The sequence below is a fragment of the Amblyraja radiata genome, chromosome X (genome assembly GCF_010909765.2).
Source record: "Amblyraja radiata isolate CabotCenter1 chromosome X, sAmbRad1.1.pri, whole genome shotgun sequence".
Lineage (NCBI taxonomy): Eukaryota > Metazoa > Chordata > Chondrichthyes > Rajiformes > Rajidae > Amblyraja > Amblyraja radiata.
In genome coordinates, this window is record NC_045999.1 from 7,328,250 (window position 1) to 7,353,317 (window position 25,068).

Consider the following 25,068-nt stretch of genomic DNA (forward strand, 5'->3'; position numbering starts at 1 on the left):
CAATACAATACAATACGGTTTTATTCGTCACATTGCACATAAAGTGCAAGCGAAATGAATTTGCCAGCAGCGGTACAATGATAAATAACACACAAAAACACAATAACAATTTAACACAAACATCCACCACAGCATTCATCACTGTGGTGGAAGGCACAAAATTTGGCCGGTCCTCCTCCATTTTCCCCCGTGGTCGGGACCTCAACCCTCCACAGCCGTCACTGCGGGCGTCCGGATGTTCAGACAAGGTAAGTCCTGAATCAGTGCCTCCCCACCAGAGACCGCGGCTTCAAGGTGGTGTAGGCCGCAGGCCGGCGGTCGAAGATTTAAAGATAATAGGACTTTGTGTCCTATTGTGTACTAACCAGCATCTGAAGAGATGGTGCATACAAACATTTTAACTTAATACTGAAAGAACCACGCCACACCATGGAAGGATGATCAGAATTGGTTTTAATTTCAGTTTATTACGTCCACTCTGCGAACATTCGCAAAAGTATTTCAAAAGCTTTGACCGTAGGCAATCTTGTTTAACACAAGGTGCTCTCTGAGGCAGGGACTCCCCAATGGCTTCAACACTCAATATCATCCATCCAAGATTTCCACAGCTGATACCCAACGTGTCTGTCGCTTTACTCCCTCCACATCAGACTCCCACTATCTCAATCAGTGCATGCACTTCCCAGAGGTGAAGCACCTCAGATAAGACAGTAAACAAAGATCTTATAGCCCTTGATTAGCACTTGGCTAGATTCTTGAGTAGTACAGGTGTCAGAGGTTATGGGGAAAAAGCAGGAGAATGGGGTTGGGAGGGAGAGATAGATCAGCCACGATTGAATGGCAGTTTAGACTTGATGGGCTGAATGGCCTAATCCTACTCCTATTCATTATGACCTTATGACTTTTCAAATGTACAGAAGTTCTCAGTGGCGCTCCGATGAGATTTTATCCCCAAAGTGTGACAAAAAAATGATCACCTCATTACCATGCTGCTGCCGTGGGAACTTGCTGTGTGCAGATTGGTGGCTTTTTTTGCTACAGAACAAATGTGACTACAAGTCAAAGTCACTTGACCAGTTGTGAAACACTCTTGAGCAAAGATCCTATAGCGAGCAAGATAGATCACTCGACGAAAAAGACGTAGTACGGTCAGGCAGGTTCGTGGGTAATTTTCGGCCCCATTTCCGTAACCGGCTTCCGTCTCCGCGCCAAAGATCCCGTAGCGGAGCAAAGATACTAGTGCGGAGACGGAAGCCGGTTACGGAAACATCCTCGTAAAAATAAAAGCTATTTGGTAAAAATCTTCTCCTCATTTTCAGAATTTTAATTTATTAACACAAACTGTTCCCCCGCAACGTTGATTACACTGCGAGTCGGGTCGGGTTACTGAAATGGATGAAAAAAAGGCCCACATTCCACTCCGTTGCGTACTACACGTCAGCCCATTGCATTTAGCAGGAGTGGTCTATCTTACTCCGCTATAGGATCTTTGCTCTTGAGATCCCACCAGGCAATGAAAGGGGCCACAGACACCTGGCTCCCTCTTTCACAAACACTAAATGCATGTCAGTCTTCCTGTTTCGGATTATTTAAGTGTTTACTAATCCTATAAAGGAAATTGCCATCCTGGTCATAAAACTCATGGTCTTTCTGGACAACGACAATGTGATTTTCCTTCTCTCTGCCAGCGAGTTCCTCCAATTCCTGGTCCATTTTCCCAGCAGTATCAAGCTGCTCATCGCTGGAGGTGTCACAGAGTTCCCTGCCTTTCCCCCTCCCTTTGCCAGTTGCTTCCTTCCTCCTGGTGTTGGCCTTCACAACCCCACCTTGGTCAGCGAGCTCGATACCGGTTCTCTGCTGGATTGGCTTGGATCTTCCCACCTTCTTCTCCCCGGCTCTGCTCGGCAGGAGAACGGGAAGAGCGTCTGGCCCCGGAGGTAGTCTGGCCAGAGGTGCCTTATCCGCCACCAGTTTGGAGTCGGCCAGGACTGAGTTGTGCGGTAAACCGATGGTCGCTTGTTTCGTTCGGGGAGAGAGAGTCGGGTTCAGTGCTGCAACTGTCGCATCCTGTTTCATCCTCCTCTCCGGCGAAGGGACAAACCTACTCCGCAGAACTCTCCGGATGACGTCCTCGCTCACTGAAAACCCCTCGGCCAGCTGTGACACGCTCCACTCCTCCGGAAACTGTGCCTTCAAAAACCTGCAACGCACCAAGCAAGCAAGAACATCAGCTCAAATCCAGCACCGAATACTGGGAAAGAGATTAGACTGGCGCTTGCTATTTGGTAGGACGGAGTAGATGGAAAAATAAAGTAGCCCTCCAGCATGTAGGGAAAGTAGCAAGTCCGCCTGAACCTGGCAAGCTGCTGAAGAGTGTTCTCCCGTTGCAGCGACTGCGGAGGCCTCAATAGGCACGACCATGGGTGAATAAGGAGAAGAGGACTGGACTTTGCTGCCTTCCCTCACAGTGGGAACCATTGTGGGGGGATCTTTTTATGTTTTATGTTCAATTCTTCTTTAATGTGTTGTCTTACTTTTGTTGGTGTGCTGCAAATGGCAACTCAAATTTCACTACACCAGAAATGGTTTATGTGACAATAAATGTCCTTTGTCCTTTTGATCTCGGAGTTGCTAAACACTTTAATTCTCCTTCCCATTCCCACACTGACCTATATGTCCTAGGTCACCTCCATTGTTAGAGTGAGGCTAAACACAAATTGGAGGAACAGCATCTCATATTTTGCTTGGGCAGCTTACAGCCCAGTGGTATGAATTTTGATTTCTCTAACCTTGTAACCCAGGCATTCCCTCTCTCTCTATTCCCCCCCCCCCCACTCCACCACACCCCACCCAAGTCGCACCAGCTTTTTATTCTCACCCAACAATGGCATGTTTCCTTCATCATTACTTTTTTTCATATCTTTCATTCATTGTTCTTTATCTCGCTACATCATCTTCTTTATCTCTCGTTTCCCTTTCCCGTGACTTTCAGTCTAAAGAGGGTCTCGACCCGAAACGTCACCCATTCCTACTATCCAGAGATGCTGCCTGTCCCGCCGAGTTACTGCAGCATTTTTGTGTCTATCTTCGGTCCAAACACCCATAATCGACCCCGACTCAGGCACTGTCTGTGTGGAGTCTGCACGCTCGTCCTGTGACCACATGGGTCTCCCTGAGTGCTCTGGTTACCCGCACCTTTTTCCTTCCCCACCCCACCCCACCAACCCCAATTACATTTCACGCATGATATGATGCATCCCGATAGGACCTCAATCCCGATCAGATGCTTTCTGTGTAACGGTTACCTGATTTGCTGCAGGGCCTCTGTAGTTAGAGTTCTCGTGGGAGCTCCGCCACTCTCAAACTCCGCCTGAATTTTCCGGTGTTTTATGGCTTTCCACTTTCTCTTCTCTGCCCTGCAGGTTGAGGGGAGATGCTCAGCATGATCCTTCCAAAAATCCACTTGTCAAAAAACATCTTTTACAAATGGTACAAACTAACCATGTGTCATTGCAAATATTGTTTAAACTTTTTTTCCCGTCTGAGTGACGTTTCAGAGCAGGCTATTTGTTTTGGTTAATAGAGTCATAGAGGGATACAGCGTGGAAACAGGCCCTTCGGCCCAACTTGCCCACACTGGCCAACATGTCCCAGCTACACTAGTCCCGCGTTAGGTCCATATCTCTCCAAACCTATGCTATCCGTGTATCTGTCTGTTTCTTAAATCTTGGGATAGTCCCTGCTAAAACTACTTCCTCTGGCAGCTCATTCCATACACGCACCACCCTTTGTGTGAGAAAGTTACTCCTCAGATTCCTACTAAATCCTTTCCCCTTCACCTTAAACCTATGTCCTCTGGTCCTCGATTCCCCTACTCTGGGCAAGAGACTCTGTGCATCTACCCGATCTATTCCTCTCATGATTTTATACACCTCTATGCAATCACCCATCATCCTCTTGCGCTCCAAGGAATAGAGTCCCAGCCTACTCAACTTCTCCCTATAGCTCACATCCTCAAGTCCTGGCAACATCCTCATAAATCTTCTCTGTACCTTTGTCTAAAGAAGGGTCTTGACCCGAAATGTCACTCATTCCTTCTCTCCAGAGATGCTGCCTGACCCGCTGGGTTTCTCTGGCTTTTTGTGTCATTAACTATCTGGTTCACTCTTGTCCTGAAAGGTTGGGGGGTGGGTGTGTCCCCCAGCTACTCTTCAGCAACTCTGAATCAATCTATCCCCAACCCCTCAGCAGAGTAGCTGAATCTTAATTGTGTAGAAACAAAGAACTGTAGATGCTGGTTTACGCAAAAGGACACAAAGTGCTGGAGAAACTCAGCGGGTCAGGCAGTAATCTCTGGAGAACACGAGTCGGTGACATTTCAGGAACCCTTCTTCAGACTGAGTTTAGAGGGGAGAGGGTAAGAAAGCTGGAAGAGAGGAGAGGCAGGACAAAGCGTGGCAGGTAATTATTTCTTAATTTCAGGGACATTTAAGGAAGGCCCATAAATGCGAACAACATCCACATGGATTTTTTTCAAAAAGCCCCAGATCCCAACAAACTATCTAGAACAGAGAACATTAAATAATTAATCTTAGTGCTAGTTTCCTGCAGCATTGACATCAAAACATAACTGGAAGTATTTCCCTGTAAGCAAATATTGGGAGTTTCAACAGCATCAAAACATTCGGACCAGGCTTAGTTGCTCATCTGGGTCAGCATGGAGGAGACGGGCCGAAGGGCCTGTTTCAGATCTGTAGGGCACTAAAACATTAGGATTAACAACTTGGCATGGTTTTGGTTAATTATACTGGTTAGTTTAGTTGATGCACAATTAGTTAGTTACTAAGTGAAGGGACTGTAGATGCTGGTTTACACCGTAGAGTAGATAGAAAATGCTGGAGCTCTTTCTCACCCATTCCTTCTTTCTCACCCATTCCTTCTTTCTCACACATTCCTTCTTTCTCACCCATTCCTTCTCTTTTCCCCCCATTCCTTCTTTCTCACCCATTCCTTCTTTCTCACCCATTCCTTCTTTCTCACCCATTCCTTCTTTCTCACTCATTCCTTCTCTTTTTCCCCCATTCCTTCTTTCTCACCCATTTCTCCTCTTTTTCCCCCATTCCTTCTTTCTCACACATTCCTTCTTTCTCACCCATTCCTTCTTTCTCACCCATTCCTTCTCTTTTTCCCCATTCCTTCTTTCTCACCCATTTCTCCTCTTTTTCCCCCATTCCTTCTTTCTCAACCATTCCTTCTTTCTCACCCATTCCTTCTTTCTCACCCATTTCTCCTCTTTCTCACCCATTCCTTCTTTCTCACACATTCCTTCTCTTTTTCCCACATTCCTTCTTTCTCACCCATTTCTCCTCTTTCTCACACATTCCTTCTTTCTCACCCATTCCTTCTTTCTCACCCATTCCTTCTCTTTTTCCCACATTCCTTCTTTCTCACCCATTTCTCCTCTTTCTCACACATTCCTTCTTTCTCACCCATTTCTTCTCTTTCTCCCCCATTCCTTCTTTCTCACCCATTCCTTCTCTCCAGAGATGCTGCCGAGTTACTCCAGCATTTTGCCTCCTGTTCCTCTGACTCCAGCATTTAAAATACTCCAGCATTTTGTCTCTATCGTTGATTTAAACCAGCATCTGCGGCTCTTCCCTGCACTACACTACACACCTGATTAACTCCTCTAGTTGCTGCTGCTCGTCGGGCTCGGCCGCTTCACCCCCGTCGTTGAACGCCCTGGTCGGCGGGGAGCCCCAGCGGCCGGGGTGGGCCTGGGCCTGAGCCCGGGGTCTCGTAGTGACGGCGCCCGCCCACAGGCCTCGCCTCGCCGCAGCCCGCAGCCACATCAGTGCCGCGGCCCCAGCTCCAGCCTCCAGCACAATGGTTCCGCTCTTCAACTGGTCCCGTCTCTTGCTGCCTGGCTGAGCTTTGTTCATGTGTGGGAGGGGAACTGCAGGTGCTGCTTTACACCGAAGTAAGACACAAAGTGCTGGAGTAACTCAGCGGGACAGGCAGCATCTCTGGAGAGAAGGAATGGGTGACGTTTCTGGTCGAGACCCTTCTTCAGATTAGTCAAATGCAAAGATTATATTGTAGTCTTTGCATCCGCCAAAATATAATCTTTGGTCAGATGAAAGGAAACAAGAGATCTAGACCGAGTGCCCCCAACCTGGGGTAAATTTACCCTCAGGGGTAAATTTCAGTATTTCACCTACCATGGGGTAAATTTGCTGATTCTGAATTTACACATATTTTTTTCACACAGAGAGTGGTGAATCTGTGGAATTCTCTGCCACAGAAGGTAGTTGAGGCCAGTTCATTGGCTATATTTAAGAGGGAGTTAGATGTGGCCCTTGTGGCTAAAGGGATCAGGGGGTATGGAGAGAAGGCAGGTACAGGATACTGAGTTGGATGATCAGCCATGATCATATTGAATGGCGGTGCAGGCTCGAAGGGCCGAATGGCCTACTCCTGCACCTATTTTCTATGTTTCTCATTGAATGACTGTGTTTGGTTCTGGTATACCAATATATGTTCATCATTAGTTGTTCATAAATAAGTGAAATAGCATTGTTATGTGCTATTAAAGTTGCCAGGGGTAAACGGGACGAAAAAGGTTGGGAACCCCTGATCTAGAAGGTGATGTAGAGAGATCATTCTTTGTTCTTTATCTCTCTACATCATCAATCTCTACACCATCATTCAATGTGATCAAGGCTGATCTTCCCCAATCAGTACCCCGTTCCTGCCTTCTCCCCATATCCCCTGACTCCGCTATCTTTAAGAGCCCTATCTAACTTTCTCTTGAAAGTATCCAGACTTGCAGTGGTTAATTTGGCTCTGTAAATGGCCCCTTGTGTGTAGGATGTGAATGCATGGATGACATGGAACTAGTATGAATAGGTGATCAATGGTCAGCTTAGACTTTAAGTGGGCCGAAGGGCCTTTTTCGCTGCTGTATCTTTATACTATGGTGCAATCTGAAAAAAAAAATGCAATTATGAAATAATTGAATGTCGATTAAAAGTATTTGCCATCTTGTCCAGGAAGCAGGTGTGCAGGAGGTGATTAGTTTGGGGATCTGATAGCCATGGGCAGGCTTTTTCTGTGACAGTACATGCCAGTACTGGCACCTCCGGAAAGTTAAACATCATTATTTTGTTTTTTCGCAATGTGTTCATTAATCGTGCATTCGGGCACCAGCGGTGGAGGCCATCAACACCATCGCCTGGCCGGGCTAACCCCAGGACAACAGGCCTTTATGGCCAAAATAAAACTCTAACATTTGAACAATTCTGAACTCGAGGGGTACAAGATGCTGCCAGGAACATGGCAACTCTCGTGTACTACCTCAATGTAATCTACTATCCTTTTTTAATTTTTTTTATTAGAAGTACAATAAGTTACAGTAGTACAAGCCACATATATCTTATTACATTTGTTGTACCCCTTCATTTTTTGAGCTTTAAGAAAGATAGAAATAAAGGAAGTAAAGAAAGTGAGAAAGAGTCGTGGTAGTGCGAGAAAATGTTGAAAAAAAAGCCCATTAGAGAAAGAGTTAGAGAAGAAAGTTAAGAAATAGACCCTAGAAAAGAAGGAAAGAAAGAGAAACAATCACTCTATTATAAAAAACCACGCAATAAGGGATATACCAACTTCATATTTTTCATCCCCCAATACCAGATCCTGGCACCGTTTATTTTTTTAATTACTGTTGCACCTTATACTGTAATCTACTATCCTTAAGGGCCTGTCCCACTTACGTGACCTTTACAGGTGACTGCTGCGACCCCTTGATAGGTGGCCGGAATTTTCAACATTTAAAATTCCGGGGCGACCAGAAAGACACTACGACTCTTTGGCGACCTCTCACGACCATAGGAGACCTCTCATGACCATACAGGTAACCCCTGGCGACATGTCACAGGTGACCTCTCACGACCATAGGAGACCTCTCACGACCCATCACGGGTCGCGGCAGTCGCCTGTAAAGGTCGCGTAAAGTACCCCTGCACTTCTAGTCCAAAGTCTACAGATGGGATACTTAGATGTGTGCATTGGAGGAATACCAGAGCTGTTCAACTAATCAGGCAACAACAGGCCCTTTACACTTTTGCTCTTACGTTCGAATGTGCCTACGTATTGCAAGATATTTACTGAACTGCATACAAAAAAGAAATGTCAATGGTACCTGTGACAATAAAGTACCATTGAAAACTGGCCATTGGAGTCAAGTGAATCACTTGAGGAATAAAGGAGGAGTGTAGGAATACATTTATGGGAGAAATCAGAAGGCCAAAAAGGGGACGAGGGATAGCTTTGTCAGGGAAGATAAAGAAAAACCCAAAGAGTAGCCACAAATATATTCAGGTCAAAAAACTAAATAGTGTGAGAATAGGGCCCCTTGAGGCTCAATGAGATCATCAACGTGTGCAGCAGCCACAGAACATGGGAAAGCTGTTAAAGGAATATTTCTCATCTGCATTTATGGTGGAGAAAGACATTGATGCTAAGGAACCTGGACAAGTTAACACTGTGGAAAAGAGTTCACAACCCAGAAGAGGAGGTACTGAAGGTCTTAAAGGTGGTCATTGACCAATGTAGATAACTAAATCAAGGTACATAAGCCTGATGAAGGGTCTCGACTCGAAACGTCACCCATTCCTTCTCTCCAGAGATGCTGCCTGACCCGCTGAGTTATTGCAGCTCTTTGTGTCTATCTTCAAGGTAAATAAATCCAGAGCAGTCCTGACTACCTTTGATTGGACTTTACTGGCTGTACCTGGTACTAAACGTTATTCCCTTATCATGTATCTGTGACACTGCGAATGGCTCGATTGTAATCATGTATTATCTAAAACGCTGGCTGGTCAGCACGCAACAAAAGGTTTTCGCTCTACATGCGACAATAAACTAAACTCAATTGCAGGGCTCAGATGTTTGTATCATCGACACCCACGGGAGAGGTGCTGGATGACGTGAGCAGGGCTGATGTTGCACCTCTATTTAAGAAAGGCTGCAAGGAGTACCCCTGCACTTCTAGTCCAAAGTCTACAGATGGGATACTTAGATGTGCATTGGACGAATACCAGAGCTGTTCAACTAATCAGGCAGAAACAATATGGAAAATTATTTAAAGCTGTGAGAATTCTCATCTGAGTCATTGCAGGTCTCAAAATAAAATTAGATGTCAAATTATGACATTAGAAACAGTTTTTAAACAGTGTCCCATGCTTGATATGTCCTCCTCCAAAGGCCACCAAATAAATGTGATATATATTTCTGTGTGGATGCGTCATCATTTGACATTATCTCATTTTAGTTTTGAGACCTGCAATGGCTCAGTGATGAGAATTGCAGATGCTGGTTTAAACCGAAGATAGACGCAAAGTGCTGGAGTAACTCAGCGGGCCAGGCAGCATCTCTGGAGTGAAGGAATGGGTGACGTTTCGGGTCAAGACCTTTCTTCAGACTGAAAGGGAAAGGGAAAGGGAAACGAGAGATATAGGCGATGATGTCGAGAGATATGGAACAAATGAATGAAAGATATGCAAAAAAATAACGGCGATAAAGGAAGCAGGCCATTGTTAGCTGTGTGTTAGGTGAGAATGAGAGGCTGGTGTGACTTGGGTGGGGAGGGAGGGAGAGAGAGGGAATGCAAGTTAGATAAATCACTATTCAACCCCTGGGTTGTAAGCTACCCAAGCGAAATATGAGATGCTGTTCTCCAAAAACTGGTCAATCTGTAACATCGGAAATGAGCCCAGCAATTTGTACACGGCAAGCCCCACAGACACCAATGTGATAAAGTTGGGATTTCAACTGTTATTAGTCCCAGGACACCAAGGATTTATTTTCTTTCAACAGCACAATGTATCTGAGCCGATGTGTTCATCTAAAGCCTCATCTGAAGGACGGTCCCACTCCCACCATCATTGTGGCCCTCCCTCAGCACAGCATGGGGATCGGCAGCCTAGTGATCTCGGCTCACTCTCTGCTCATCTCTGAGGTGGGACTTGAACTCACTGATTCAGAGACGAGAATTCCACCCACTGGCTGATGCTGTGATGGATCTTTCAATAACTTGCTTTAATTATCCATGAGAAATTTTGTTAATGTGCTTCAATCAATTACAACATCCCCTGGTTGATAAAAATTTAAGGTTACAGCACTGTAATCATAAGGTCATATGATTACAATACGAGTAGAATTAGGCCATTTGGCCCATCCAGTCTACTCCGCCATTCAAACATGGCCGACCCATCTCTCCCTCCTAACCCCATTCTCCTGCCTGCTCCCCATAACCTCAGACACCTGTACTAATCAAGACATACAATGATGGACAGGATACACAAGGGATGTGGGCTGCTTCGGTGAATAGACGAATTAGCCCCTCAAGCCTTTTTGCTGTTTAATTAAAATATGACGATATGCATTTGAACACCATTTATAAACACAAAATGCTGGAGTAACTCAACGGGCCAGGCATCATCACTGACCTGACCTGACCCGCTGAATTACTCCAGCATTTCCAGTCTATCTTCGGTAGTAACGCACCATCTGCAGTTCCTTCCTAAATATTTAAACACCATGTACCTGCCTTGATTCCATAACTTTGCAAACCTTGTTTTTTTCTCTCTCTCGTTTATCATATTGTTTACTATGTTTACATATTCTGTTGTGCTGCTGCAAGTAAGAATATCATTGTTCTATCTGGGACATGTGACAATAAAATGAAGAAGGGTTTCGACCCGAAACGTTGCCTGTTTCCTTCGCTCCATAGATGCTGCCTCACCCACTGAGTTTCTCCAGCATTTTTGTCTACCTACTGAGAATAAAACACTACGGTCTCTTGAACTCTGCCTGAATCGATGGATGGGTAGCCGATATCAGAATAAGTCGAGCTATGTAAATTTGAACACTGGCCTTGAAGCATGTAGCTTCAGGCTACTTTCAATCAACTTAAACTGCAATCTTCTGCCGTTTTAATGATTTTTCTATATTGATCACAGCATCGCCTGCGGGGCAGATAGATGGACACTGTGACAACTCACTACAGCCCTCAGTGTTTCTGTCACCAGGCATCTGAATAAGCATTCCAAGTTTGCCAGGAGATCAGCTGACAGCAAAAAGACACTTCTCACACTTTTTGTCTTCTCATCTCTGGCGTTTATTCAAGCATCTGCCTATCATACTCCCCCCCCCCCCCTCACCTGTATCCACCTATCACTCGCTCGGTTTTGTCCTGCCCCCACCTCTCATCCTGTTTTATCCTCTCCCACCATCAGTCTGAAGAAGGGTCCCGACTGGAAACGTCACCTATCCATGATCTCCAGAGATGCTGCCTGACCCGCATAGTTAATGCCCCTGTCCCACTTAGGAAACCTGAACAGAAACCTCTGGAGACTTTGCGCCCCACCCAAGGTTTCCGTGTGGTTCCCGGAGGTTGCAGGTGGTTGCCGGAGGTTGCAGGTAGTGGAAGCACGTAGGAAGCCTGACAAAAACCTCCGGGAACCGCACGGAAACCTTGGGTGGGGCGCAAAGTCTCCAGAGGTTTCCATTCAGGTTTCCTAAGTGGGACAGGGGCATTACTCCAGTGTTTAATTTGGTTTAGTTTAGAGATACAGCGCGGAAACAGGCCCTTCAGCCCACTGGGTCCGCGCCGACCAGCGATCCCCGTGTATTAACACTATCCTACACCCACTAGGGACAATTTTTCCATTTGCCAAGCCAATTAACCTACATGCCTGCACGTCTTTGGAGCGTGGGAGGAAACCGAAGATCTCGGGGAAAACCCATGCAGGTCACAGGGAGAACGTACAAACTCCGTATAGACGGCACCCGTAGTCGGGATCGAACCCGGGTCTCCGGCGCTGCAAGCACTGTAAGGCAGCAACTCTACCGCTGCGCTACAGTGTTGTTACTGGGTTACTCCAGTTACTCTTCTGTTGTTTTAATTTAGCAAAATGAAAGCACTTTATTTGGACAACAATTAAAAAACATACCATTTTTTATTGATTTGGCTTACTTTGTGAAACATTTAGAAAAGCATTTATAGATTTTGTTCAACAAATAGACAAACTCTGCGCCCTCCCCACCCTCCCCACGTTGTTGAGTGCCCTTCCAGTCACACCCAGCGCAGTAACCTCCAACAGGAAATCTTTTCTGTTCTCTTCTCACTCTGTGATCAGATCCCAGGGCACTTTTTCCTCACCCCACCCTGAAGTGAAGGAACTTTAAATGGCAAAAACGTCATCAGGCAATGAAACAGTTCTCAGGGTTGTAGTGGAAAGGAAATCCAGCAGTGATCTGTGTCTCGGGATCAATTCAGTCGTCTGACAGGGAAGAATGGGTGAAAGTTGTTACTGACAATCTCACAAAGTCATTCATTTTCTCCGCACAGTTATACTTTGGCTACCCTCCTCCCCGACAAACAGTCTGAAGATGAGGGTACACAAAAATGCTGGAGAAACTCAGCGGGTGCAGCAGCATCTATGGAGCGAAGGAAATAGGCAACATTTCGGGCCAAAACCCTTCTTCTAACTGAAGATGAGTCCCAAGCCAAAACGTCACCCATCCATGTTCTCCAGTGATGCTGCATGATCCGCCGAGTTACTCCAGCACTTTGTGTCTTTACTTTGCTACAGATTTGCTGCAATTGCCTTCTTCAACTAGGGCACAGATCACAGGACACTGACACAAGCCTGCCAGCCGATAGCTTTGGCAATGCCTCTGATACCCCTGGAGTTGGATAGTCTGGTATCGTTCATTACACAGGACGCAGATGGTTGAAAAGTTCCCCGAGAAGCTGATGGAGGTTTGGGGAAACTGAAGACAAAGCTACTTTCCCCATCTCCCACTCCTAGAATGTATTCAATCGAGGAATGTGGATATCGCTGGCAATATTGGCATTGAATGTCAACCCACAATTACCCCTGTACCAACGGTGAATCTATGAGGTGAAGATGGATGCAATTTCTGAATGGTGGCCGATTAGGAAAAGGGGAGATGCAACGAGACCTGGGTGTCATGGTACACTAGTCATTGAAATGTAGGCATGCAGGTGCAGCAGGCAGTGAAGAAAGCGAATGGTATGTTAGCATTCATAGCAAAAGGATTTGAGTATAAGAGCAGGGAGGTTCTACTGCAGTTGTACAGGGTCTTGGTGAGACCACACCTGGAGTATTGCGTACAGTTTTGGTCTCCTAATCTGAGGAAAGACATTCTTGCCATAGAGGGAGTACAGAGAAGGTTCACCAGACTGATTCCTGGGATGTCAGGACTTTCATATGAAGAAAGACTGGATAGACTCGGCTCGTACTCGCTAGAATTTAGAAGATTGAGGGGGATCTTATAGAAATGTACAAAATTCTTAAGGGGTTGGACAGGCTAGATGCAGGAAGATTATTCCCGATGTTGGGGAAGTCCAGAACAAGAGGTCATAGTTTAAGGATAAGGGGGAAATCTTTTAGGACTGAGATGAGAAAAAAACATTTTTAACACAGAGAGTGGTGAATCTGTGGAATTCTCTGCCACAGAAGGTAGTTGAGGCCAGTTCATTGGCTATATTTAAGAGGGAGTTAGATGTGGCCCTTGTGGCTAAAGGGAGCAGGGGGTATGGAGAGAAGGCAGGTACAGGATACTGAGTTGGATGATCAGCCATGATCATATTGAATGGCGGTGCAGGCTCGAAGGGCTGAATGGCCTACTCCTGCACCTATTTTCTATGTTTCACATCACTGTACAGACAATAGATTTCTGTCCCTGACGAACATCGGTGAGAGAGATATTTTTTATGGATGTGTCTGGATTTTCAGTCCACATTGAACAATATTGATTCAATATTGAATACAGCCCTTCCTAATTAACTTCTGCATGTTCCAGTCTAGTACCATCAAAATACTGTCCCGCTGAGTTACTCCAGCTTTTTGTGTCTACCTAATACCATCAAAGTTGGCCTTCTTGCCCCAAATAAGGATTTCAACGTTTGGACCACTCCTTTTCCATAACTATTTCAAAACAATACATCATGGTACTGGTCCCAAAGTGCTCCTCCACCAATACTTCAGTCACCTGCCCTTCCTTATTTCCCCAGACATGGTCAAGTATATCCTCTTCTCTAGTAGGCCCAATTATATTTAGTTTTGAGTTTGAGCAATACAGCATGGAAGCAGGCACTTCGGCCCACCGAGTCTTTGCCAACCAGCGATCCCTGTACACTAGTTCTATCCAACACACGAGGAACAATTTACAGAAGCCAATCAACCTTCAAACCTGCACGTCTTTGGAATTTGGGAAGAAACCGGAAAACCTGGAGAAAATCCACGTAGTCACAGGGAGAACCGTTTAATAGATTACGGTGCTGGCTCGAAGGGCCGAATGGCCTCCTCCTGCACCTATTTTCTATGTTTCTAACATACAAACTTTGTATAGACAGCACCTGTACTCAGGATCGAACTCGGTTTGAGAAAAGTTTCCTGAAATCACTTAATAAATTCCTCCCTAATTTTAAGAATAAGGAGTAAGCCATTTATTGCAGCTGTTTGTGTCTATCTTCAAATAATCAAATGGCAAATAAGCCATTTAGAACCGAGACGAGGAAACACTTTTTCTCACAGAGAGTGGTGAGTCTGTGGAATTCTCTGCCTCAGAGGGCGGTGGAGGCAGGTTTTCTGGATGCTTTCAAGAGAGAGCTAGATATGGCTCTTAAAAATAGCAGAGTCAGGGGGAGAAGGCAGGAACGGGGTACTGATTGTGGATGATCAGCCATGATCACATTGAATAGCGGTGCTGGCTTGAAGGGCCAAATGGCCTACTCCTGCACCTATTGTCTATTGTCTATTGTCTAATCAAGCCCTTTGCATTATGGCAGTCCCAGTCAAAAGGTAAACCCCCATTATGACCAACATATTCTTGCAATTAAGTGTTGATCACCATTAATATCAGAGTTGCAAGACTAAACTTTTCCACATGCAGCACTCTCACTGAAAGTACTTTAAGATTTACCTGCTGATGTCAGTCTGAAATAAGCTCAGGAAGTTTGTACGTCTTGTTAGGTGCGCTCGCTGGTTCATAGGGGCTCGGGCTGAGATCACCGTTAGCTCGTGGCTTGAAGGGTTGATGGTGTTGATCTTCATGTTCCACATGTTGGTACTGTTGCTCGTGCCATTCATTCGCACCCTGCTCACTGCACTGTTCTGGCTCGCTCCCCGCGGGTCTTTAGATTGCAGAAGCGATGTTTCTGTGCGAAAGCACACTGTAATCAATGGACTCCTCTCTCCCCACAACCCCACTGCCTCTATCTTGGACTCGGTACCTCCCAGGATCTGGCTGCTCTCCAGTCTCAGATTATTAATACATTTTATATTACATATTTATCACAGTACTTTGTTTAGTTTAGAGATATAGCATGGAAACAGGCCTTTCAGCCTACCTAGTCCACGCCGACCATCAATCACCCATTCATGTTCTCCCACTTTCCCATTCCCTACATACTAGGGACAATTTACAGAGGCCAATTAACCTACAAACCCGCTTGCCTTTGGGAAGTGGCAGGAAACCCATACAGTCACAGGGACAACATGCAAACTCCACACAGACACAAAGTACTGGAGTAACTCATCGGGTCAGGCAGCATCTCTGGAGAACATGGATAGGTGACGTCTAGGGTCAGGTTTGAGAATCAGTCTGAAGGGTCCCGACCTGAAACATCACCTATGCATGTTCTCCAGGGATGTTGACTCACCCGCTGAGTTACTCCAGAACTTTGTCTCTTTTTTTTTGTAAATGAGCATCTGCAATTCCTTGTGTCTATTTCTTTGGAGGAGATAGTTTGAACTGTGTTGCTCCAGAATCCTACTTTTTCACCTTTAAGGGCCTATCCCACTTTTCCCGAGCTGCTCACGAATTCCGTAGGAGGCCGTAGATGTATCGTAGCGGCTCGTTATGTCAGCTGTAGATCCTCGGGGCATTAAATGTTGCAATCTTTTTCCTCCCGACTATCTTTTTACTCGTTGACATTTTTTGTCATGCTGGAAAAAACGTCCCGACTTACTTGATGTCCCGAGTACCTACGGCTGACATAACGAGCCGCTACGAAATATCTACGGACTCCGACGACCTCCTACGGACCCGTTACGAACATTCTCCGAGTTTGAATCAAGGGGAAACTCGGGAGAATTCGTGAGCAGCTCAGGAAAGTGGGACAGACCGTTAATAATGCTGACAATGAGGGATGCATTTTAGACCAGGGATACTGCATTATTGTGTTCAAAGTTATTAATAATGAAACACGGATTTTTAACGTACTGGATTATTATCACACTTCACCTATCAGATATAATTACCGCATTTAAGAGATTTTTAGACATATACTTACATAGGCATGGCATAGAAGGATACAGACAAACAGGATTAGTGTAGATGGGTTAAAAGGTTGGCATAGGTGTGTGCTGCATTTCTATGCTGCACGATACTATGACTATCACTCTGGAGATTGCTGCATTATAAGCAGCTATACACTTGCTTCTGAGAGCATGGGTCAAAGGTTGGTTACAATAAAACTGTGGCTTTGGGGAAGCAGGGTACTGAAAGGAACAATAGCTCATTCCCGTTTGGTGATTTCTTCAAATAAATCAATACGTACTTCTGAAATATCAGTCGGCGTCATAACAAGATACACAATGGTATAAAAGTTGGGCAGACGGTGGGGGGGGGGGGGGGGAAAGTAAGATCTCCAATTAGTGGATGGTCCTTCCAACTCAATAATTGAGGTGAAGAATGGGATCAACTAGCTCAAGGGTAAACTTTGGAACATGGGATGGTGTTAGTGGACACTGGAAGAGAGGAGGTAAGGAATAGGTGACGTTTCTGAGACCCTTCCTCAGGTCTGAAGAAGGGTCTCGACCCGAAACGTCACCTATTCCTTCGCTCCATAGATGCTGCTTCACCCGCTGAGTTTCTCCAGCATTTTTGTCTACCTTCAGTGAGGCTTTTGATGAGTCTCCAAATGGCAGGCAAGTCGAGAAGGTAACTGCTAATTGGATCGGGGGGCTGGGGGGGGGGGGTTGGCAAATGATTGCGAATCTGGCTTGGTGACAGACGCAATGGTAATGGCTGATGGTTGTGGATGAAAGCCTAATGCCAGCGGGGTTCCTCAGTACTTGGTCCCTCCACTTATAACATCTATTAAAATAGGGTTCATCTGAAGAAGGTTCTCGATCTGAAACATTACCCATCCTTTTTCTCCACAGATGCTGGCTTACCTGCTGAGTTTCTCCAGCAATTTGTGTCCATCTAGGGTTATTGTAATCCAGTTTGGAACTCACTGCCTGACAAGTGAGAGAAGCAAAAACCTTTACCACACTTATCCTTGAGGGGACCAGGTTCTGGGTTAATGACCAAGCACTGGGAGGTGACTGTCAAAAATAAATTGCAACGCTTCAAGAAGACAGGAAGGGATAGAGGTGGGTAGAGTGCTTAAAATGTTTAAAGTCTTCTTCATGTGGTAATAATTCTGTGCTTTAAAAAAGGTTGAAACGGTACATGTGTACCTGACACTTACCGCAGTCTACGTCAGTCAGATTCTGTTCTCTGTTGTAAAAGGACAAATTGCAATCGTAATACAATAAAATAAGGCCGAAAGGGAGAGAGGACATTTACTGGGGTGGAATTTAGCTGTGTTTACTCTTCTGTGTTTCCCCCGGAGGTGCATGGTCTATAAGTGATATAAGACCGATTGGAAGAAGGAAAAGTCCTAAAGTACTTGCTACAGTAAACCTCACATCAAAGGGAAATTCTGCATATAAGGAGTAGATAATTCTTTGTTTAAGAAGGAACTGCAGATGCTGGAAAATCGAAGGTACACAAAAATGCTGGAGAAACTCAGCGGGTGCAGCAGCATCTATGGAGCGAAGGAAATAGGCAACGTTTCAGGCCGAAACCCAGGCCGAAACACCTCTATCCCTTTCTGTCTTCTTGAAGCTTTGCAATTTATTTTTGACAGTCACCTCCCAGTGCTTGGTCATTAACCCAGAACCTGGTCCCCTCAATGATAAGTGTGGTAAAGGTTTTTGCTTCTCTCACTTGTCAGGCAGTGAGTTCCAAACTGGATTACAATAACCCTAGATGGACACAAATTGCTGGAGAAACTCAGCAGGTAAGCCAGCATCTGTGGAGAAAAAGGATGGGTAATGTTTCAGATCGAGAACCTTCTTCAGATGAACCCTACTTTAATAGATGTTATAAGTGGAGGGACCAAGTACTGAGGAACCCCGCTGGCATTAGGCTCCTAGGGTTTCGGCCTGAAACGTTGCCTATTTCCTTCGCTCCATAGATGCTGCTGCACCCGCTGAGTTTCTCCAGCATTTTTGTCTGAAACGTTACCTATTTCCTTCACTCCATAGATGCTGCTGCACCCGCTGAGTTTCTCCAGCATTTTTGTGTACCTTAGATAATTCTTTCTTTGTTGAACAATCTGCTAGTTTGTTCCCAGTGATCACTGTATTTGATGCCCTTAATAAATTCTTGATTGCTTTCCCCGAGATCGTGTGTTTAAAGTTTTCTTTAACAGTGACAACAGGCTTGAGGAGCCCTCTTCTGGCTAGTATGGAGATGATGGGCTGAATGGTTAAAAATGTTATATCAGGCTATGCAGCAATCTGACATGAAAACGGGCAACGGCACCACTTTCTCACCGGGAATTAGCTTGGCACTCACTGAACGAGGATAGGCTGAAACCGCGTTGAGCTGTAACTCCGAGGGGCACGCAGTCCTCATTGTGAGGGTGTCTAGTGATGGCGGCAACTGATTCCCGCCCATCCATGACAGGCCCCTGCGGGCGGGGAAGCGGCTGTGGAAACGGTTGAGTGCCAGTCCGCTTCCATGGTTGGTGCTCCCCTTCGGGCCGTGGTTGACGGAAGCCTGGCCTTGGGGAGAGAGCAGAGTCGACCAGTTCAAGGACGGGTTGTTGAGACATCCCAGCTCCGTCGTGCCGTTCCCCCCCATCGTGGCGTGGGAGCCAATGAACGCCAGCTCTTCCATCATCTGGTTGTGCCGGTACGTGCTGGGGTAAATAACAGACTGAAATATGAAAGAAACACCCAGGATCAGCAACGCCAGCAAACAAAGAGCTTGCTTACAAACTCAACCAAATCAGATCAAAAATATCTGTGTACCATTTACAACCTCTTCCATTCATTGCTCCGATTTAGAATCCAATGCCCCTGTCCCACTTAGGAAACCTCTGGAGACTTTGCGCCCCACCCAAGGTTTCCGTGCGGTTCCCGGAGGTTTTTGTCAGTCTCCCTACCTGCTTCCATTACCTCCAACCTCCGGCAACCACCTGCAACCTCCGGGAACCGCACGGAAACCTTGGGTGGGGCACAAAGTCTCCAGAGGTTTCCGTTCAGGTTTCCTAAGTGGGACAGGGGCGTTACAGCACGGAAACAGGCCCAACTCATCCTTGCAACCAAGATGCTCCATCTAAACTAGTCCCACTTACCTGCGTTTGGCCCATATCCCCTTAACCTTTCCTATCCATGTACCTGCCTTCTTCCATCCATTTACATTTTCCTCATTGTGAGGGTGCTGATTCAATTCGGTCAAGAGTTTGAAGCCACCTCTAGTGCCCCCCTGTTGTTGCGCTAACATCAACCAACTTTAGACAGTGTTAGACAAGTCAAGTCAAGTTTATTTCTCACATACACATACAAGATGTACAGTGAAATGAAAGTGGCAATGCCTGCGGGTAGGGTGAGGCTTAACTAAGCACGTACTTAGAGTCAACCTGAAGTGGTTCACTTGTCAACTAAACCAAGTTCAGGATAAGAGGAGTCAAGGAAAGAGCGTTCACATCACGGCCCTGTTTCAACCAATCTTTCCACCACCACGCACAAGAAGCACAAGACAGACACCATTGTATGCAGATGCCGAGAAGTGTGGCGGTGCTGGCTCGAAGGGCCAAATGGCCTACTCCTGCACCTATTGTCTATTGTGTTCAGCTCTGGCTGAACAACTTCTAATCTTGTGTGTGGATTCGATAGGAAGAAGAAGGTAGATAAGAGATGGCCTTGGCATTACATTCAGGATAGCAGTTTTTCTTCCCTGAAGGAAGCAAACGCATTGGCTTCAATGTCACTAAATTAGTTAATTACTCAAAATTAAATTACCTAGCCTTAATTCATATTGATGCCTCCAATCCTTAGGCCTGACCTCTGGTTACTACTCCAGTAATGCTGCCATTTTACCACTGTACTCATCGCTCCACAGTATCTAGCAATAGATTAATCACCTAGCTCTGCACAATATGCAAGATTGCCAACCGGAAAAGTCACAACTCAGAAGCTGGTGTGAAAAATCCCACAGTTAAATGCCATGTGGAGTTTGGAAGTAAAACTCAATGAATGGAGGACTTTAAACGAGCATTTAACCTGTGTTATTTTTGATCAGCTACTAACACTAGTATGCTATCTGTACACTGCAGATGGCTCGATTGTAATCATGTATAGTCCTTCTGCTGAATGGTTAGCAGGCAACAAAAGTTTATCACTGTACCTCGGTAGACAGACAGATATGATTAAGGATAAAGGGAAGTCTTTTAGGTCCGAGATGAGAAAAACATTTTTCACACAGAGAGTGGTGAATCTGTGGAATTCTCTGCCACAGAAGGTAGTTGAGGCCACAGTTCATTGGCTATATTTAAGAGGGAGTTAGATGTGGCCCTTGTGGCTAAAGGGATCAGGGGGTATGGAGAGAAGGCAGGTACAGGATACTGAGTTGGATGATCAGCCATGATCATATTGAATGGCGGTGCAGGCTCGAAGGGCCGAATGGCCTACTCCTGCACCTATTTTCTATGTTTCTATGACAGTGTCATTTAAGAGACTTCTGGATATGGATATGCAGGGAATGGATCATGTGCAGGTGGATAAGAGGGGTCAAGGAAAGAGCGCTCGCATCACGGCCCTGTTTCCACCAATCTTTCCACCACCACGCACAAGACAGACACCATTGTGTGCAGATGCTGATAAGTGTGTTCAGCTCTGGCTGAACAACTTCTAATCTTGTGTGTGGACGCGATAAGGAGAAGAAGGTAGATAAGAGATGGCCTTGGCATTACATTCGGCACAGACATTGTGGGCCGAAGGGCTGTGCTGTTCTATGTTCTACATAGACAAGTCATAGAAACATAGAAACATAGAAAATAGGTGCAGGAGTAGGCCATTCGGCCCTTCGAGCCTGCACCTCCATTCAATATGATCATGGCTGATCATACAACTCAGTATCCTGTACCTGCCTTCTCTCCATACCCCCTGATCCCTTTAGCCACAAGGGCCACATCTAATTCCCTCTTAAATATAGCCAATGAACTGGCCCCAACTACCTTCTGTGGCAGAGAATTCCACAGATTCACCACTCTCTGTGTGAAAAATGTTTTCCTCAAGTCAAGTTCAATCTCGGCACCAATGGTGAATATAATCACTTAAAAGAGAAATATGCACACCCTCAATCGCAACATGCATGGGACCACACACTCTGAGTTGTGGTGGGAATTCACAAGGACAGGAAGGCAGTGCCACAAGAGTGTAACATTAAGAGATTACCCGCTAACTCTTGCCGCTCGGTGTAACTCACTTTATTCTGGTTGGTACCATATGAAGGAGCAGTATGAACACTGCCACTCACGCCCGGAGTGTTTTGCAACACACGATAAACTTGCTCAATGACACCCAGAGCCCGGAGGAGGTTCTCCCGCTGCAGGAGCCCGCTGAGTCGCTGCAACTCCTCCTCGTAAATAATATCCAGTGGCTTCATGATGTCCATGGCCTCCTGTAAAAACATGCAACAACAAGAGAGAACATCTTGATTACCAAAAGGTGCAGCAACCCGCCAGGCTCGTGAATTCATTCAGAGAGAAGGGCATCACTGACCTGCACAACTTACCACACCTCATGAGTGGACCAGGATACAAGAAATAACAGCACAAGTGGGGCCCAATCAGCCTGCTCTGCCTTTCAACAAGATCATGGTTCATCTTCTACCCTCAATGCCATTTCCCTGTCCCATTTCCATGTCCCTTGCTTCTTCCAATAACCATTGACCTCAGTTCTGAATGCAGTCAGTCACCAAACCTCCACAGCCCGCTTGGACAGAGAACTCAAAAGATTCAACCACCTTGCACATGAAGACATTATTGCACCCCTTTCCTTATCAGGCAACAACGAGAGCAGCCATGAGCCAATATCTACCTCATTGGAGACCCTCGGACTATCTTTGACCGAACTTTACTGGTTTTCAACTTGAGCGCCCTGGAGAGGAACAGACTACAAAAAGTAGTAAACACTGCCCAGTCCATCATCGGCTCTGACCTTCCTTCCATCGAGGGGATTTATCGCAGTCACTGCCTCAAAAAGGCTGGCAGTATCATCAAAGACCCACACCATCCTGGCCACACACTCATCTCCCTGCTACCTTCAGGTAGAAGGTACAGGAGCCTGAAGACTGCAACAACCAGGTTCAGGAATAGCTACTTCCCCACAGCCATCAGGCTATTAAACCTGGCTCGGACAAAACTCTGATTATTAATAACCCATTATCTGATATTTGCACTTTATCAGTTTATTTATTCATGTGCGTATATATTTATATAATGGTATATCGACACACTGATCTGTTTTGTAGTCAATGCCTACTATGTTCTGTTGTGCTGAAGCAAAGCAAGAATTTCATTGTCCTATCAGGGACACATGACAATAAACTCACTTGAACTTGAACTTTATCTTGCACTAAACATTATTCTCATTGTTCCCTTTATCATGTATCTGTACACTGCGGATAGCTCGATTGTAATCTTGTGGTATCTTTCCGCAGACAGGCTAGCACGCAACAAAAGTTTTTCACTGTATGTGACAATAAACTAAACCAAACTCAACTTATTTTCAGACTGTGACTTTTCTACTAGGGGAAAGAAACTCCTCACATTGACCACAGGAACTCTTGGACAACTGACAAGCCAGCGGTATGAAGGTAGATTTCTAATAATTTCAACTAACCCCTGCATTCTCTCTGGTCCCCCCCCCCCTCCCTCACCATAGTCTTCCTACTAGTTCCACTGTTTTCATCCTTGTAACCCTTCGTTATCACCTCTTTCCCAGCCAACAACGGACCATTGTGGGCTCCACCCTTCCTTGGTCATCTGTTGCCAGCCCTGCTTTGTTCTGGCCTTTTCTTTTACCTCCAGTTTCTTTGCCTCTACTTTCCGCCTGAAGAAAGGTCCCAACCCAAAAACATCACCCATCCTTTTTTCTCCAGAGATGCTGCCTGACCCGCTGAGTTACTCCAGCACTTTGGTCTATCTCCGGTATAAACCAGCATCTGCAGTTCCTTTCCCCACAAGAACTCTGTATGTTGCTGCGAAGTCACCTCCCTTCCTTCTAACCAGAAGCCAAGCCGACTAGTCTCTGTTCAAATATCCTAATGCTAATTTCAGTCACTGACTGTGTCCTCCTGGAAGTTGGATACATCACTTGGGGTCAGGATAGAATTAGTTTCCCTGTCTGCATAGAGGGAGATGCAGCCCGGATTCTCGTTTTTAATTGCAATCAAAATTCTCTATTGAACGAATGGAGATTAAACTTGGTAGGTTTTCCATCTCATTTTCCCATTTAGATATTAACAGTGGGTTCAAGGAGTACCAGGCTTCCAACATGCATATGTTAGCAAGCATCAACTGAAGAGAGAATTGGGAAGTTGCCACATGTAGGGATAGATTTCATCATCAATGATAATTTTACATCTGCAGACATCACGTGACATACTTCGTTGACCAACGTGCTGGCTACACACGTGGGTCCTGAAATGTCCTGTAAATTTTAGAGGGGATGAAATAGAGAGGCACATATAAGTGGGCTTAGGCAATATGTGGAATCAAGGGCATTGGGCTGGCAATGGTGAAGGAAGAAGCCTTGTGGAAAGCAACAAGAGGAATTTTAAAAACGAGGCAGGAATTGTTTTAAGTGGCAGCTAGCACAGAGCTCTTATAGAGGTGTACAAAATCATGAGAGGAATAGATTGGGTAGATGCACAGAGTCTCTTGTCCAGAGTCGGTGAGTCGAGGACCAGAGGACATAGGTTCAAGGTGAAGGGGAAAAGATTTAATAGAGATCTGAGAGGTAACCTTTTCCACACAAAGGGTGGTGCGTGTATAGAACAAGCTGCCAGAGGAGGTGGTTGAGGCTGGGACTATCGCAACGTTTAAGAAGCAGTTAGACAGGTACATGGATAGGACAGGTTTGGAGGAATATGGACCAAATGCAGGCAGGTGGGACTAGTGCAGCTGGCACATGTTGGCCGGGGTGTGGGCGAGTTGGGCTGAAGGGCCTATTTCCACACTGTATTACTCTATGACTGTAAAAGTTGGGGATAATGGGTAAGTGGAAGCTACTGTGAACAGAATGTGGGGATAAGAAGCTCAGGTTTGACAAATCAATGGAGACAGAGTGATAGTGCTATTGCCTTACAGCACCAGTGACCCTGGTTCAATCCTGACCAAGGATGTTGTCTGTACAGATTTCGCATTCTCCCCATGACTGCGTGGGTTTGCTCTGGGTGCTCTGGTTTCCTCCCACATTCCAAATAAGTGAAGGTTTGTAAGTTGATTGGCTTCTGTAAATTGTCCCTAGTGTGTAGGATAGAACGAGCGTACGGGCGATCGTTGGTCAGTGCAGGCTCAGTGGGCCGAAGGGCCTGTTTCCACACTGTATTTATCGAACTAAACTAAACCAAACACCAGGAAGGGAAGGACAAAATGGTGACACAACTAATCAGGACAAGATCCAGTGACCACAATCACCTCCTGACTACTTAGAGAAGGGTCCCGGTCTGAAACGTCGCCTGTTCATTGTCTCCACAGATGCTGCCTCACACCCACTGAGTTCCTCCAACACTTTGTGTTTGCTGTAGAGGGTTAACCCTGCCGTGCACTCGCCTCACTAAAAAACAGGTTTGTAGATCGGAATAATAGATGATTACTAAAATATACCTCAACGTTGACTAGTGAAGCTG

The 25,068-nt window shown here is 45.7% G+C and overlaps 2 protein-coding genes across 4 annotated transcripts in view; both read right to left on the bottom strand.

Moving 5' to 3' along the window:
• Positions 1 to 432: 432 nt before the first annotated feature.
• Positions 433 to 6,046, bottom strand: ngrn (neugrin, neurite outgrowth associated). Of its 2 annotated transcripts, XR_004410418.1 has the most exons (4): positions 5,677 to 6,046; positions 3,306 to 3,416; positions 1,501 to 2,200; positions 433 to 1,095 (listed from the first exon to the last, which is right to left on the bottom strand). XR_004410418.1 is itself a non-coding variant. In XM_033014777.1 (3 exons), the coding sequence occupies exons 1-3, from the start codon at positions 5,940 to 5,942 to the stop codon at positions 1,567 to 1,569; spliced, it is 1,011 nt and encodes a 336-aa protein (XP_032870668.1). In that variant the 5' UTR covers positions 5,943 to 6,045; the 3' UTR covers positions 1,387 to 1,566. The 2 variants fall into 2 exon arrangements, 1 of the variants encoding a protein (XP_032870668.1); XM_033014777.1 differs by lacking the exon at positions 433 to 1,095 and having other exon boundaries at positions 1,387 to 2,200; positions 5,677 to 6,045.
• Positions 6,047 to 11,998: 5,952 nt separating this feature from the next.
• Positions 11,999 to 25,068, bottom strand: part of LOC116968148 (tubulin polyglutamylase TTLL13-like) — a 41,043-nt gene continuing 27,973 nt past the window's right edge. The window contains exons 14-17 of one of the 2 annotated variants that reach the window (XM_033014773.1): positions 21,640 to 21,834; positions 18,702 to 19,086; positions 15,013 to 15,247; positions 11,999 to 12,341 (exon numbers count right to left, since the gene is read on the bottom strand). In XM_033014773.1, coding sequence (XP_032870664.1) covers positions 12,329 to 12,341; positions 15,013 to 15,247; positions 18,702 to 19,086; positions 21,640 to 21,834 — 828 coding nt within the window. In that variant the 3' untranslated portion in view covers positions 11,999 to 12,328. The remainder of the gene's footprint in view (positions 12,342 to 15,012; positions 15,248 to 18,701; positions 19,087 to 21,639; positions 21,835 to 25,068) is intronic. The other variant, XM_033014774.1, reaches the window with a different exon arrangement.

Bases quoted from the DNA above. Each gene is read 5' to 3' on its own strand.
- ngrn (XM_033014777.1), bottom strand. From the start codon at position 5,942: ATGAACAAAGCTCAGCCAGGCAGCAAGAGACGGGACCAGTTGAAGAGC. The intron at 3,417-5,676 runs GTGTGTAGTGTA...CTCAACCTGCAG, and splicing joins CAACTAGAGGAGTTAATCAG to GGCAGAGAAGAGAAAGTGGA. The intron at 2,201-3,305 runs GTAACCGTTACA...GGTGCGTTGCAG, and splicing joins GAGGCCCTGCAGCAAATCAG to GTTTTTGAAGGCACAGTTTC.